The following is a 15621-nucleotide window of genomic DNA, read 5'->3' as shown; positions in this document are numbered from 1 at the left end:
ACCCCCCCGCCCTCCACCCTCCAAAAAACCTGCTAAAAGAAGAAGTGGGGAGAGAACAGTGTCCAGAGCTCCATATGAAGAAGACCCCATATTCTCCTTCTCTCTCATCCTTCTCTCTCTCTCATCCTTCTCTCTCTCTCTCATCCTTCTCTCTCTCTCATCCTTTTCTCATCCTTCTCCCTCCCACCCTCCCTCTTTCTCTCTTTCGCTTCCTCCCTCCCTCCTTCTCTCTTTTTCTTTCTTTCTTTCCTTCCCTCCCTCCCTCCCTCCCTCCCTCCCTCCCTCCCTCCCTCCCTCCCTCCCTCCCTCCCTCCCTCCCTCTTTCGCTTCCTCCCACCCTCCCTCCTTCTCTCTCTCTTTCCCTCCCTCCCTCCCTCCTTCCCTCTTTTGCTTCCTCCCTCCCTCCTTCTCTCTCTCTCTTTTCTCTCCCTCCCTCCTTCACGCTCTCTCTTTCTCTCTCCCCTCCCTCCCTCCCTCTCTCTATCATCCTTCCTCCTTGTCTTATCTCCAACACACACACACAGTCCGTCCACGCTGTCTCCGAGACACACCACACACAGTCCGTCCACTCTGTCTCCGAGACACACCACACACAGCCTCCCATCGTTATGTCAGAACCATCATCCCCTGTGTGTCAGTCTCCACATGACGTGTTGCCGATGCCTTCCTCTTTCCTCCATCTTGCATAGCTCTGCTCAGACCCGGCTTGGTAAGGCACTGTTTCCTCATCATGTCCCGCCTCGGTCCACCCTCTCCATCCGCTGGGCCTTCATGTCCTGTATGTACTGTACAGTACTGTACACCCTGTCATTCCTGAGGCGTAGAGGACGAGCAACAAAACAGCCTTCATTCATGTGCTCTGGAGAAACATGTTCCACTGCTATCCCACAAAGCAGTTTGGTTTTACTCTGTTTTTCCCCTCCTTTTCTTCAGCGCCCCCCCCAATCTCCCCTCCAATCATTTAGTTCGCTTGTCATCAATGTGGAATTATTAAAAGCAAATGTATAGATGAAGCATTAAGTCCTCAAAGTCCAAACACAGCCCTGTGTTCCAAACGCACCCAGGAAGGACATTATACAGTTGAGTAATCATCGTCATTATATTATTATGTACAGTGTCTGGAAAGCATTCCAAACAGCGCGTGGGTGGGGGGGGCTAGCTGACGAAGGAAGGTGACGAAACAGCCCCTTTCACATTGATCAGTAAGAAAGGACGAGTCTCTGCATCTGGATCAAAAGATCAGCTGATCAGTAGTCAGTTGAATTGATCGGTTGATTCATGAATCAGTTGAGCTGGTCTTCGTATTGTTTGCGGAAACAGTCTCCGGCAGGGAAAAATTCCCAACACCGCTCCTGGTACATCTTCCACACGTACGACTCCTGGAGATGGGGGAGGGGGGGGGAGGGGGAGGGGGAGGGAGGGGAGGGAGGGAGGGAGGTAGGTAGGGGAGGGGAGGGAGGGGGGGAAGGAAAGGAGGGGTATCAGACAGTTGATTTAATATATAACAAGTAGTGATTAGATGTCCACCTTCCAGGATAATATACATCTACATTACCTCCACATTGCCTCTACATAACCCTCTACATTGCCTCTACATTACCTCTACATAACCACTACATTGCCTCTACATTACCTCTACATAACCTCTACATTGCCTCTACATCGCCTCTACATAACCTCTACATAACCTCTACATAATCTCTACATTCCCTCTACATTACCTCTACAGTCACAAGTCAATGGTCTCTCTACTAACATACAGTAACTTCACTAAGGTGCAATGAACATGATAACCTGCACAAATGAGGCCTTCGGGATCTGGAGATTTGTCTTTTTGGAGTCTTCGTATGTGTTTTAGTCATTACCCTGAGGTTAAATGGTTCTCTTTCTGGTTTGTAGTCATTTCCCTGAGGTTAAATGGTTCTCTTTCTGGTTTGTAGCCATTTCCCTGGGGTTAAATGGTTCTCTTTCTGGTTTGTAGTCATTACCCTGAGGTTAAATGGTTCTCTTTCTGGTTTGTAGTCATTTCCCTGAGGTTAAATGGTTCTCTTTCTGGTTTTGAGTCATTACCCTGAGGTTAAATGGTTCTCTTTCTGGTTCGTATGTGTTGTAGTCATTTCCTTGAGGTTAAATGGTTCTCTTTCTGGTTTGTAGTCATTACCCTGAGGTTAAATGGTTCTCTTTCTGGTTCGTATGTGTTGTAGTCATTTCCTTGAGGTTAAATGGTTCTCTTTCTGGTTTGTAGTCATTTCCCTGAGGTTAAATGGTTCTCTTTCTGGTTTGTAGTCATTTCCCTAGAGGTTAAATGGTTCTCTTTCTGGTTTGTAGTCATTTCCCTGAGGTTAAATGGTTCTCTTTCTGGTTTGTAGTCATTTCCCTGAGGTTAAATGGTTCTCTTTCTGGTTTGTAGTCATTTCCCTGAGGTTAAATGGTTCTCTTTCTGGTTTATAGTCATTTCCTGATTTTAAATGGTTCTCTTTCTGGTTTGTAGTCATTTCCCTGAGGTTAAATGGTTCTCTTTCTGGTTTGTAGTCATTTCCCTAGAGGTTAAATGGTTCTCTTTCTGGTTTGTAGTCATTTCCCTGAGGTTAAATGGTTCTATTTCTGGTTTGTAGTCATTTCCTGAGGTTAAATGGTTCTCTTTCTGGTTTGTAGTCATTTCCCTGAGGTTAAATGGTTCTCTTTCTGGTTTGTAGTCATTTCCCTAGAGGTTAAATGGTTCTCTTTCTGGTTTGTAGTCATTTCCCTGAGGTTAAATGGTACTCTTTCTGGTTTGTAGTCATTTCCCTGAGGTTAAATGGTTCTCTTTCTGGTTTGTAGTCATTTCCCTGAGGTTAAATGGTTCTCTTTCTGGTTTATAGTCATTTCCCTGATTTTAAATGGTTCTCTTTCTGGTTTGTAGTAATTTCCCTGAGGTTAAATGGTCCTCTTTCTGGTTTGTAGTCATTTCCCTAGAGGTTAAATGGTTCTCTTTCTGGTTTGTAGTCATTTCCCTGAGGTTAAATGGTTCTCTTTCTGGTTTGTAGTCATTTCCCTGAGGTTAAATGGTTCTCTTTCTGGTTTGTAGTCATTTCCCTGAGGTTAAATGGTTCTCTTTCTGGTTTGTAGTCATTTCCCTAGAGGTTAAATGGTTCTCTTTCTGGTTTGTAGTCATTTCCCTGAGGTTAAATGGTTCTCTTTCTGGTTTGTAGTCATTTCCCTGAGGTTAAATGGTTCTCTTTCTGGTTTGTAGTCATTTCCCTGAGGTTAAATGGTTCTCTTTCTGGTTTATAGTCATTTCCCTGATTTTAAATGGTTCTCTTTCTGGTTTGTAGTCATTTCCCTGAGGTTAAATGGTTCTCTTTCTGGTTTGTAGTCATTTCCCTAGAGGTTAAATGGTTCTCTTTCTGGTTTGTAGTCATTTCCCTGAGGTTAAATGGTTCTCTTTCTGGTTTGTAGTCATTTCCCTGAGGTTAAATGGTTCTCTTTCTGGTTTGTAGTCATTTCCCTGAGGTTAAATGGTTCTCTTTCTGGTTTGTAGTCATTTCCCTGAGGTTAAATGGTCCTCTTTCTGGGTTGTAGTAATTTCCCTGAGGTTAAATGGTTCTCTTTCTGGTTTGTAGTCATTTCCCTGAGGTTAAATGGTTCTCTTTCTGGTTTGTAGTCATTTCCCTGAGGTTAAATGGTTCTCTTTCTGGGTTGTAGTCATTTCCCTGGAGGTTAAATGGTTCTCTTTCTGGTTTGTAGTCATTTCCCTGGAGGTTAAATGGTTGGACGAATACCATTGTTGTGTGTTCAGAGAGGGACAGGGCATAATGCTGATGGTGAAACGATACAGATGTTTTCTCCTCTGAGACACAGAGCAGAGATAACCCCCTGGGGAGGAATACCATTGTTGAGTAGTGATGGGAGGAAACGTCTATTTTGTGTCCTAAAATCACACCCTATTACCTTTATAGTGCACTACATTTGACTAGGACCATATGGGCCCTGTGGACCCTATGAACCCTACGAACCCTATGGGCCCTATAGACCCTATGTGCCCTGGTCAAAAGGAGTGCACTACCCCTATGGACCCTGGTCTAAACTAGTGGACTACCCCTATGGACCCTGGTCAAAAGGAGTGCACTACATAGGGAATAGGGGGCCATTTGAGGTGTAAACCTGAGACTCTTACCTGGCCTGTGTGCTCGGTCTCATCTTTGTTAATGAGATACATCACAAAGAAGCTGGAGAGCAAAAAGGGACGACATTTAGAGTCAACATCACTTCAATAAGACAGTAGGTTCATATCCCATCACAAACCCAACAGGAAGACATTTAGAGTCAACATCACTTCAATCAGACAGTAGGTTCACACCCCATTACAAACCCAACAAGAAGACATTTAGAGTCAACATCACTTCAATCAGACAACTGACAGATCGTTTAAACTTTCCTATCGCATCACAAACCCCAAATAGAAGCTTTTGTTACTCCAGTGTTTGGTAACAACGTCGCCAACCCAGTACAGCCTCTAAAACATGAATAAACCATCCTTAAGATCTCATGGGATGGTCAGTCCTCCATCGTCCTCCAGAGCTCTGTCTAGGAATTGGAGAGATGTTCCATTTCTCCAGCCAAATCCCTCATCTTTATAGCAAAACGTAGGCGGGGAAAACACTTTGGTTATGATTTCAACCGCTGATTGCCCCTTTAACAGAATGTGAAGCAGCATAGAGCAGGAAATCAGTTGGTTTAATTCCCTCTACTTCCTGATCATCTCTCTGCATGGCTATGTGATCAATAGCCTCCTAATGCTACGTAGAGACACGCTGTTATGTACCAGGAAAGACTTTAGAAAAGGGGACAAAACAGGGATGTCCCCACTCCCCACTCTAGCCGTTCTGTCCCCTCTCCCCTCTCCTTTTCACTCTAGTGGTTCTGCCCCCTCTCCCCACTCCTTTTCACTCTAGCGGTTCTGTCCCCTCTCCCCACTCCTTTTCACTCTAGCGGTTCTGCCCCTTCTCCCCACTCCTTTTCACTCTAGCGGTTCTGCCCCCTCTCCCCTCTCTAGTGGTTCTGCCCCCTCTCCCCTCTCCTTTTCACTCTAGTGGTTCTGTCCCCTCTCCCCACTTCTTTTCCCTCTAGTGGTTCTGCCCCCTCTCCCCTCTCCTTTTCACTCTAGTGGTTCTGTCCCCTCTCCCCACTCCTTTTCACTCTAGCGGTTCTGCCTCCTCTCCCCTCTCCTTTTCACTCTAGCGGATCTGTCCCCTCTCCCCACTCCTTTTCACTCCAACGGTTCTGCCCCCTCTACCCTCTCCTTTTCACTCTAGCGGTTCTGTCCCCTCTCCCCACTCCTTTTCACTCTAGCGGTTCTGTCCCCTCTCCCCTCTCCTTTTCACTCTAGCGGTTCTGCCCCCTCTCCCCTCTCCTTTTCACTCTAGCGGTTCTGTCCCCTCTCCCCACTCCTTTTCACTCTAGCGGTTCTGTCCCCTCTCCCCACTCCTTTTCACTCTAGCGGTTCTGCCTCCTCTCCCCTCTCCTTTTCACTCTAGCGGTTCTGTCCCCTCTCCCCACTCCTTTTCACTCTAGCGGTTCTGTCCCCTCTCCCCACTCCTTTTCACTCTAGCGGTTCTGCCTCCTCTCCCTCTCCTTTTCACTCTAGCGGTTCTGTCCCCTCTCCCCACTCCTTTTCACTCTAGCGGTTCTGTCCCCTCTCCCCACTCCTTTTCACTCTAGCGGTTCTGCCTCCTCTCCCCTCTCCTTTTCACTCTAGCGGATCTGTCCCCTCTCCCCACTCCTTTTCACTCTAGCGGTTCTGCCCCCTCTCCCCACTCCTTTTCACTCTAGCGGTTCTGTCCCCTCTCCCCACTCCTTTTCACTCTAGCGGTTCTGCCTCCTCTCCCCTCTCCTTTTCACTCTAGCGGTTCTGTCCCCTCTCCCCACTCCTTTTCACTCTAGCAGTTCTGTCCCCTCTCCCACTCCTTTTCACTCTAGCGGTTCTGTCCCCTCTCCCCACTCCTTTTCACTCTAGCGGTTCTGCCTCCTCTCCCCTCTCCTTTTCACTCTAGCGGATCTGTCCCCTCTCCCCACTCCTTTTCACTCTAGCTGTTCTGACCCCTCTCCCCACTCCTTTTCACTCTAGCGGTTCTGTCCCCTCTCCCCACTCCTTTTCACTCTAGCGGTTCTGCCTCCTCTCCCCTCTCCTTTTCACTCTAGCGGTTCTGTCCCCTCCCCCACTCCTTTTCACTCTAGCAGTTCTGTCCCCTCTCCCCACTCCTTTTCACTCTAGCGGTTCTGTCCCCTCTCCCCTCTCCTTTTCACTCTAGCGGTTCTGCCCCCTCTCCCCACTCCTTTTCACTCTAGCGGTTCTGTCCCCTCTGCTTTTCACTCTAGTGGTTCTGTCCCCTCTCCCCACTCTAGCGGTTCTGTCCCCTCTCCCCACTCCTTTTCACTCTAGCGGTTCTGCCCCCTCTCCCCTCTCCTTTTCACTCTAGCGGTTCTGCCCCCTCTCCCCTCTCCTTTTCACTCTAGCGGTTCTGTCCCCTCTCCCCACTCCTTTTCACTCTAGTGGTTCTGCCCCCTCTCCCCTCTCCTTTTCACTCTAGCGGTTCTGCCCCCTCTCCCCTCTCCTTTTCACTCTAGCGGTTCTGTCCCCTCTCCCCTCTCCTTTTCACTCTAGCGGTTCTGTCCCCTCTCCCCTCTCCTTTTCATTCTAGCGGTTCTGCCCCCTCTCCCCTCTCCTTTTCACTCTAGCGATTATGCCCCCTCTCCCCACTCTAGTGGTTCTGCCCCCTCTCCACACTCCTTTTCATTCTAGCGTTTCTCTCCCCTCTCCCCTCTCCTTTTCACTCTAGCGTTTCTCTCCCCTCTCCCCTCTCCTTTTCACTCTAGCGGTTCTGTCCCCTCTCCCCTCTCCTTTTCACTCTAGCGGTTCTGTCCCCTCTCCCCACTCCTTTTCACTTTAGCGGTTCTGTCCCCTCTCCCCTCTCCTTTTCACTCTAGCGGTTATGCCCCCTCTTCCCACTCCTTTTTACTCTAGTGGTTCTGCCACCTCTCCCCTCTCTAGCGGTTCTGCCCCATCTCCCCTCTCCTTTTCACTCTAGCGGTTCTGCCCCCTCTCCCCACTCCTTTTTACTCTAGTGGTTCTGCCCCCTCTCCCCTCTCTAGCGGTTCTGCCCCATCTCCCCTCTCCTTTTCACTCTAGCGGTTCTGCCTCCTCTCCCCTCTCCTTTTCACTCTAGTGGTTCTGTCCCCTCTCCCCTCTCCTTTTCACTCTAGCGGTTATGCCCCCTGTCCCAACTCCTTTTCACTCTAGCGGTTCTGTCCCCTCTCCCCTCTCCCCACTTTAGTGGTTCTGCCCCATCTCCTCTCCTTTTCACTCTAGCGGTTCTGCCCCCCTCTCCCCTCTCCTTTCACTCTAGCGGTTCTGCCCCCTCTCCCGTCTCCCCACTCCTTTTCACTCTAGCGGTTCTGTCCCCTCTCACCACTCCTTTTCATTCTAGCGGTTCTGCCCCTCTCCCTCTCCCCACTCCTTTTCACTCTAGCGGTTCTGCCCCCTCTCCCTCTCCCCACTCCTTTTCACTCTAGCGGTTCTGCCCCCTCTCCCCTCTCCCCTCTCCTTTTCACTCTAGCGGTTATGCCCCCTCTCCCCTCTCCTTTTCACTCTAGCGGTTCTGCCCCCTCTCCCCTCTCCCCTCTCCTTTTCACTCTAGCGGTTCTGTCCCCTCTCCCCTCTCCTTTTCACTCTAGCGGTTCTGCCCCCTCTCCCCTCTCCTTTTCACTCTAGCGGTTCTGCCCCCTCTCCCCTCTCCTTTTCCCTCTAGCGGTTCTGCCCCCTCTCCCCTCTCCTTTTCCCTCTAGCGGTTCTGTCCCCTCTACCGACTCCTTTTCACTCTAGCGGTTCTGTCCCCTCTCCCCACTCCTTTTCACTCTAGCGGTTCTGTCCCCTCTCCCCACTCCTTTTCACTCTAGCGGTTCTGCCCCCTCTCCCCACTCCTTTTCACTCTAGCGGTTCTGTCCCCTCTCCCCACTCCTTTTCACTCTAGCGGTTCTGCCTCCTCTCCCCTCTCCTTTTCACTCTAGCGGTTCTGTCCCCTCTCCCCACTCCTTTTCACTCTAGCAGTTCTGTCCCCTCTCCCCACTCCTTTTCACTCTAGCGGTTCTGTCCCCTCTCCCCTCTCCTTTTCACTCTAGCGGTTCTGTCCCCTCTCCCCACTCCTTTTCACTCTAGCGGTTCTGTCCCCTCTGCTTTTCACTCTAGTGGTTCTGTCCCCTCTCCCCACTCTAGCGGTTCTGTCCCCTCTCCCCACTCCTTTTCACTCTAGCGGTTCTGCCCCCTCCCCTCTCCTTTCACTCTAGCGGTTCTGTCCCCTCTCCCCACTCCTTTTCACTCTAGTGGTTCTGCCCCCTCTCCCCTCTCCTTTTCACTCTAGCGGTTCTTCCCCTCTCCCCTCTCCTTTTCACTCTAGCGGTTCTGTCCCCTCTCCCCTCTCCTTTTCACTCTAGCGGTTCTGTCCCCTCTCCCCTCTCCTTTTCATTCTAGCGGTTCTGCCCCCTCTCCCCTCTCCTTTTCACTCTAGCGATTATGCCCCCTCTCCCCACTCTAGTGGTTCTGCCCCCTCTCCACACTCCTTTTCATTCTAGCGTTTCTCTCCCTCTCCCCCTCTCCTTTTCACTCTAGCGTTTCTCTCCCCTCTCCCCTCTCCTTTTCACTCTAGCGGCCCTGTCCCCTCTCCCCTCTCCTTTTCACTCTAGCGGTTCTGTCCCCTCTCCCCACTCCTTTTCACTTTAGCGGTTCTGTCCCCTCTCCCCTCTCCTTTTCACTCTAGCGGTTATGCCCCCTCTCCCCACTCCTTTTTACTCTAGTGGTTCTGCCACCTCTCCCTCTCTAGCGGTTCTGCCCCATCTCCCCTCTCCTTTTCACTCTAGCTGTTCTGCCCCCTCTCCCACTCCTTTTTACTCTAGTGGTTCTGCCCCCTCTCCCCTCTCTAGCGGTTCTGCCCCATCTCCCTCTCCTTTTCACTCTAGCGGTTCTGCCTCCTCTCCCCTCTCCTTTCACTCTAGTGGTTCTGTCCCCTCTCCCCTCTCCTTTTCACTCTAGCGGTTATGCCCCCTGTCCCAACTCCTTTTCACTCTAGCGGTTCTGTCCCCTCTCCCCTCTCCCCACTTTAGTGGTTCTGCCCCATCTCCCCTCTCCTTTTCACTCTAGCGGTTCTGCCCCCTCTCCCCTCTCCTTTTCACTCTAGCGGTTCTGCCCCCTCTCCCGTCTCCCCACTCCTTTTCACTCTAGCGGTTCTGTCCCCTCTCACCACTCCTTTTCATTCTAGCGGTTCTGCCCCCTCTCCCCTCTCCCCACTCCTTTTCACTCTAGCGGTTCTGCCCCCTCTCCCCTCTCCCCACTCCTTTTCACTCTAGCGGTTCTGCCCCCTCTCCCCTCTCCCCTCTCCTTTTCACTCTAGCGGTTATGCCCCCTCTCCCCTCTCCTTTTCACTCTAGCGGTTCTGCCCCCTCTCCCCTCTCCCCTCTCCTTTTCACTCTAGCGGTTCTGTCCCCTCTCCCCTCTCCTTTTCACTCTAGCGGTTCTGCCCCCTCTCCCCTCTCCTTTTCACTCTAGCGGTTCTGCCCCCTCTCCCCTCTCCTTTTCCCTCTAGCGGTTCTGCCCCCTCTCCCCTCTCCTTTTCCCTCTAGCGGTTCTGTCCCCTCTACCGACTCATTTTCACTCTAGCGGTTCTGTCCCCTCTCCCCACTCCTTTTCACTCTAGCGGTTCTGTCCCCTCTCCCCACTCCTTTTCACTCTAGCGGTTCTGTCCCCTCTCCCCACTCCTTTTCCCTCTAGCGGTTCTGTCCCCTCTCCCCACTCCTTTTCACTTTAGCGGTTCTGTCCCCTCTCCCCACTCCTTTTCACTCTAGCGGTTCTGCCCCCTCTCCCCACTCCTTTTCACTCTAGCGGTTCTGTCCCCTCTCCCCACTCCTTTTCACTCTAGCAGTTCTGTCCCCTCTCCCCACTCCTTTTCACTCTAGCGGTTCTGTCCCCTCTCCCCACTCCTTTTCACTCTAGCGGTTCTGCCTCCTCTCCCCTCTCCTTTTCACTCTAGCGGATCTGTCCCCTCTCCCCACTCCTTTTCACTCTAGCGGTTCTGCCCCCTCTCCCCACTCCTTTTCACTCTAGCGGTTCTGTCCCCTCTCCCCACTCCTTTTCACTCTAGCGGTTCTGCCTCATCTCCCCTCTCCTTTTCACTCTAGCGGTTCTGTCCCCTCTCCCCACTCCTTTTCACTCTAGCAGTTCTGTCCCCTCTCCCCACTCCTTTTCACTCTAGCGGTTCTGTCCCCTCTCCCTCTCCTTTTCACTCTAGCGGTTTGGTCCCCTCTCCCCACTCCTTTTCACTCTAGCGGTTCTGTCCCCTCTGCTTTTCACTCTAGTGGTTCTGTCCCCTCTCCCCACTCTAGCAGTTCTGTCCCCTCTCCCCACTCCTTTTCACTCTAGCGGTTCTGTCCCCTCTCCCCACTCCTTTTCACTCTAGCGGTTCTGTCCCCTCTCCCCACTCCTTTTCCCTCTAGCGGTTCTGTCCCCTCTCCCCACTCCTTTTCACTCTAGCGGTTCTGCCCCCTCTCCCCACTCCTTTTCACTCTAGCGGTTCTGTCCCCTCTCCCCACTCCTTTTCACTCTAGCGGTTCTGTCCCCTCTCCCACTCCTTTTCCCTCTAGCGGTTCTGTCCCTTCTCCCCACTCCTTTTCACTCTAGCGGTTCTGCCCCCTCTCCCCTCTCCTTTTGACTCTAGCGGTTTTGCCCCCTCTCCCCACTCTAGCGGTTCTGTCCCCTCTCCCCACTCTAGCGGTTCTGCCTCCTCTCCCCACTCTAGCGGTTCTGTCCCCTCTCCCCACTCCTTTTCACTCTAGCGGTTCTGCCCCCTCTCCCTCTCCCCACTCCTTTTCACTCTAGCGGTTCTGTCCCCTCTCCCCTCTCCTTTTCACTCTAGCGGTTCTGTCCCCTCTCCCTCTCCTTTTCACTCTAGTGGTTCTGCCCCCTCTCCCCTCTCCTTTTCCCTCTAGCGGTTCTGCCCCCTCTCCCCACTCCTTTTCACTCTAGCGGTTCTGTCCCCTCTCCCCACTCCTTTTCCCTCTAGCGGTTCTGTCCCCTCTCCCCTCTCCTTTTCCCTCTAGCGGTTCTGCCCCCTCTCCATTTCCCTCTAGCGGTTCTGCCCTCACTCCCCTCTCCTTTTCCCTCTAGCGGTTCTTCCCCCTCTCCCCTCTCCCCACTCTAGTGGTTCTGTCCCCTCTCCCCTCTCCTTTTCACTCTAGCGGTTCTGCCCCCTCTCCCCTCTCCTTTTCCCTCTAGCGGTTCTGCCCCCTCTCCCCACTCCTTTTCACTCTAGCGGTTCTGTCCCCTCTCCCCACTCCTTTTCACTCTAGCGGTTCTGCCTCCTCTCCCCTCTCCTTTTCACTCTAGCGGTTCTGCCACCTCTCCCCACTCCTTTTCACTCTAGCGGTTCTGTCCCCTCTCCCCTCTCCTTTTCACTCTAGCGGTTCTGCCCCCTCTCCCCTCTCCCCACTCTAGTGGTTCTGCCCCCTCTCCCCTCTCCTTTCCACTCTAGTGGTTCTGTCCCCTCTCCCCTCTCCCCACTCTAGCGGTTCTGTCCCCTCTCCCCTCTCCTTTTCACTCTAGCGGTTCTGTCCCCTCTCCCCTCTCCTTTGCACTCTAGCGGTTCTGTCCCCTCTCCCCACTCCTTTTCACTCTAGCGGTTCTGTCCCCTCTCCCCTCTCCTTTTCCCTCTAGCGGTTCTGTCCCCTCTCCCCTCTCCCTTTCACTCTAGCGGTTCTGTCCCCTCTCCCCACTCCTTTTCACTCTAGCGGTTCTGTCCCCTCTCCCCTCTCCTTTTCACTCTAGCGGTTCTGTCTCCTCTCCCCTCTCCTTTTCACTCTAGCGGTTCTGCCCCCTCTCCCCACTCCTTTTCACTCTCGCGGTTCTGTCCCCTCTACCCACTCCTTTCACTCTAGCGGTTCTGCCCCCTCTCCCCTCTCCTTTTCACTCTAGCGGTTCTGTCCCCTCTCATCTCCTTTTCATTCTAGCGGTTCTGCCCCCTCTCCCCTCTCCTTTTCACTCTAGCGGTTCTGCCCCCTCTCCCCTCTCCTTTTCACTCTAGCGGTTCTGTCCCCTCTCCCCACTCCTTTTCACTCTAGCGGTTCTGTCCCCTCTCCCCACTCCTTTTCACTCTAGCGGTTCTGCCTCCTCTCCCCTCTCCTTTTCACTCTAGCGGTTCTGCCCCCTCTCCCCTCTCCTTTTCACTCTAGCGGTTCTGTCCCCTCTCCCCAGAGGGGGACGTATGTCTCTGACAGACTCTGGACACTGACTGGAGATGACAAGGGGGACGTATGTCTCTACTCACAGATAGTTGGCCAAGTTGTGCTCCTGCAGGGTGTGGGTTTCAAAGCCATGAGGTACTGTGTCAAAGTAGTCGTTTCCTATTCCGCAGATGAAGCATTTGGTCTGCAAGAGAAAGACAAGTCTGTATGTGATGCTGCCAGTGTGATGCTGCCATCCAACCTCATCTTTCTACATGTCTCTCAACACAGGGGCAACACGGCTCAGATTCATCTCATTTTGAATTTCCAACACCAGTGTTTAAGTCTATAACCAAATTATACAATGAGGGAAGACACAGATCAAGAGCATCAGACTGTATAAGACAGTGGTTCTCCAACGTCTCCTCTGGTCCCTAGACGTTCCTCAACCTCTCCTCTGGTCCCTACACGTTCTCCAACCTCTCCTCAGGTCCCTAGACGTTCTCCAATGTTTCCTCTGGTCCCTAGACGTTCTCCAACTTCTCCTCAGGACCTCCAGACGTTCTCCAACGTCTCCTCGGGTCCCTAGACGTTCTCCAACCTCTCCTCAAGACCTCCAAACGTTCTCCAACCTCTCATCAGGACCTCCAAACGTTCTCCAACCTCTCATCAGGACCTCCAAACGTTCTCCAACCTCTCCTCAGGTTCCCAGACGTTCTCCAACCTCTCCTCAGGTTCCCAGACGTTCTCCAACCTTTCCTCAGGACCCCCAACATTTCCATGTATTTAACTATTCCACAGCTAACTCACCTAATTCAACTTGTCCACTAATCATCATGCCCCATTCACTAGGTCAATCAGGTGAGATAGTTCAGAGATACAACTAAATAGGGAAAGGTCTGAGAGGTTAGAGAAGTCCTGGTGTCTGATACCAGTTATGATTTTAACATAACCAGTCAAGAGCCCTTCAGCTGACAATACAATCAATCATTTCTGCTTTACCTCTCCTCCCTACGACTAGGAGTCATCCAGCCCTTGTGTCCATGGATGCTTTCCCAAATGGCACCCTAATCCCTATGTAGTGCACTACTTTTGATTATGGCCTATAGGGCTCTGGTTGAAAGTAGTGCACTATAAAGGGAATAGGGTGTTATTTGGGATGCACACAAATTCATACACACTATTCAGCATGCAGATTGGTCCTGCAGGCTATCATTGTCCTGACTCTCTCTGTCCTGTTTAGCCATGGGCTAACAGTGTCTTGAGGATACTAGTGTCCTGTAACAGTAATCCTGAACATCCCATAATATGATCTCCCCTTTAGCTGTTGAGTAACATCTGAACTTAGTTCCTCCAGTGTTCTTCCGAGGACGAGCTGTTGATCCTCATCAGAGACACTGTTTGTTGTTGTTGTCCTCAGACGACCCTCAGAGAGATCAGCCACCATATCAGCCAGGCTCCCTGTCTTGTCTCATCGCTGTAACTCTCCAACAGGCTTGGGAGATGTCGAAGGTCGAGTTGTGAGTCCTGCCCGAAACATGACCCGCCAAGCCGCGCTGCCTCTTAACACACTGCCCGCTTAATCCGGAAGCAAGCGGGATCAATGTGTCAGAGGAAGCACTGTTCAACTGACGACCGGGGTCAGCCTGCAGGTGCACGGTCTGCCACAAGGTGTCGCTAGAACGCAATGAGCCAAGTAAAGCCCCCCCCCAGCCAAACCCTCGCCTGACCCGGACAATGCTGAGCCAAACCCTCCCCTAACCCGGACGACGCTGAGCCAAACCCTCCCCTAACCCGGACGACGCTGAGCCAAACCCTCCCCTAACCCGGACGACGCTGAGCCAAACCCTCCCCTAACCCGGACGACGCTGGGCCAAACCCTCCCCTAACCCGGACGACGCTGAGCCAGACCCTCCCCTGTCCCGGACGACGCTGAGCCAAACCCTCCCCTGTCCCGGACGACGCTGAGCCAAACCCTCCCCTAACCCGGACGACGTTGGGCCAAACCCTCCGATAACCCGGACGACGCTGAGCCAAACCCTCCCCTAACACGGACGACGTTGGGCCAAACCCTCCCCTAACCCGGACGACGTTGGGCCAAACCCTCCCCTAACCCAGCCGACGCTGGGCAAATTGTGCGCCACCCTATGGGACTCCAGTGCCTTAGACCACTGAGACACTTGAGAGGCCATGACTAACTGTTAAACTAGGATTGTCTCGGTTTCAGCACTGTGGGTATATGACTAACTGTTTAACTAGTCTCTGTTTCAGCGTTGTGGGAACATGACGACCTGTTTAACTAGTCTCTGTTTCAGCGTTGTGGGAATATGACGACCTGTTTAACTAGTCTCTGTTTCAGCGTTGTGGGAATATGACGACCTTTTTAACTAATCTCTGTTTCAGCGTTGTGGGAATATGACGACCTGTTTAACTAGTCTCTGTTTCAGCGTTGTGGGAATATGACGACCTGTTTAACGAGTCTCTGTTTCAGCGTTGTGGGAATATGACGACCTGTATAACTAGTCTCTGTTTCAGCGTTGTGGGGATATGACGACCTGTGTAACTAGTCTCTGTTTCAGCGTTGTGGGAATATGCCTACCTGTTTAACTAGTCTCTGTTTCAGCGTTGTGGGAATATGAGGACCTGTTTAACTAGTCTCTGTTTCAGCGTTGTGGGAATATGAGGACCTGTTTAACTAGTCTCTGTTTCAGCGTTGTGGGATATGACGACCTGTTTAACTAGTCTCTGTTTCAGCGTTGTGGGAATATGACGACCTGTTTAACTAGTCTCTGTTTCAGCACTGTGGGAATATGATGACCTGTTTAACTAGTCTCTGTTTCAGCGTTGTGGGTATATGACGACCTGTTTAACTAGTCTCTGTTTCAGCGTTGTGGGTATATGACGACCTGTTTAACGAGTCTCTGTTTCAGCGTTGTGGGAATATGACGACCTGTTTAACTAGTCTCTGTTTCAGCGTTGTGGGAATATGACGACCTGTTTAACTAGTCTCTGTTTCAGCGTTGTGGGTATATGACTAACTGTTTAACTAGTCTCTGTTTCAGCGTTGTGGGAATATGACGACCTGTTTAACGAGTCTCTGTTTCAGCGTTGTGGGAATATGACGACCTGTTTAACTAGTCTCTGTTTCAGCGTTGTGGGAACATGACGACCTGTTTAACTAGTCTCTGTTTCAGCGTTGTGGGAATATGACGACCTGTTTAACTAGTCTCTGTTTCAGCTTTGTGGGAATATGACGACCTGTTTAACTAATCTCTGTTTCAGCGTTGTGGGAATATGACGACCTGTTTAACTAGTCTCTGTTTCAGCGTTGTGGGAATATGACGACCTGTTTAACGAGTCTCTGTTTCAGCGTTGTGG

The 15621-nt window shown here is 51.6% G+C and overlaps 1 protein-coding gene across 1 annotated transcript in view; it reads right to left on the bottom strand.

Moving 5' to 3' along the window:
- Positions 1-954: 954 nt before the first annotated feature.
- Positions 955-15621, bottom strand: part of LOC135513359 (ryanodine receptor 2-like) — a 382179-nt gene continuing 367512 nt past the window's right edge. The window contains 3 exon segments of the mRNA XM_064936287.1: positions 955-1379; positions 4157-4208; positions 12348-12448. Coding sequence (XP_064792359.1) covers positions 1284-1379; positions 4157-4208; positions 12348-12448 — 249 coding nt within the window. The 3' untranslated portion in view covers positions 955-1283.

This window comes from Oncorhynchus masou, chromosome 24 (genome assembly GCF_036934945.1).
Source record: "Oncorhynchus masou masou isolate Uvic2021 chromosome 24, UVic_Omas_1.1, whole genome shotgun sequence".
NCBI classification, from domain to species: Eukaryota; Metazoa; Chordata; class Actinopteri; order Salmoniformes; family Salmonidae; genus Oncorhynchus; species Oncorhynchus masou.
This window is presented reverse-complemented; position numbering and strand designations above follow the sequence as displayed.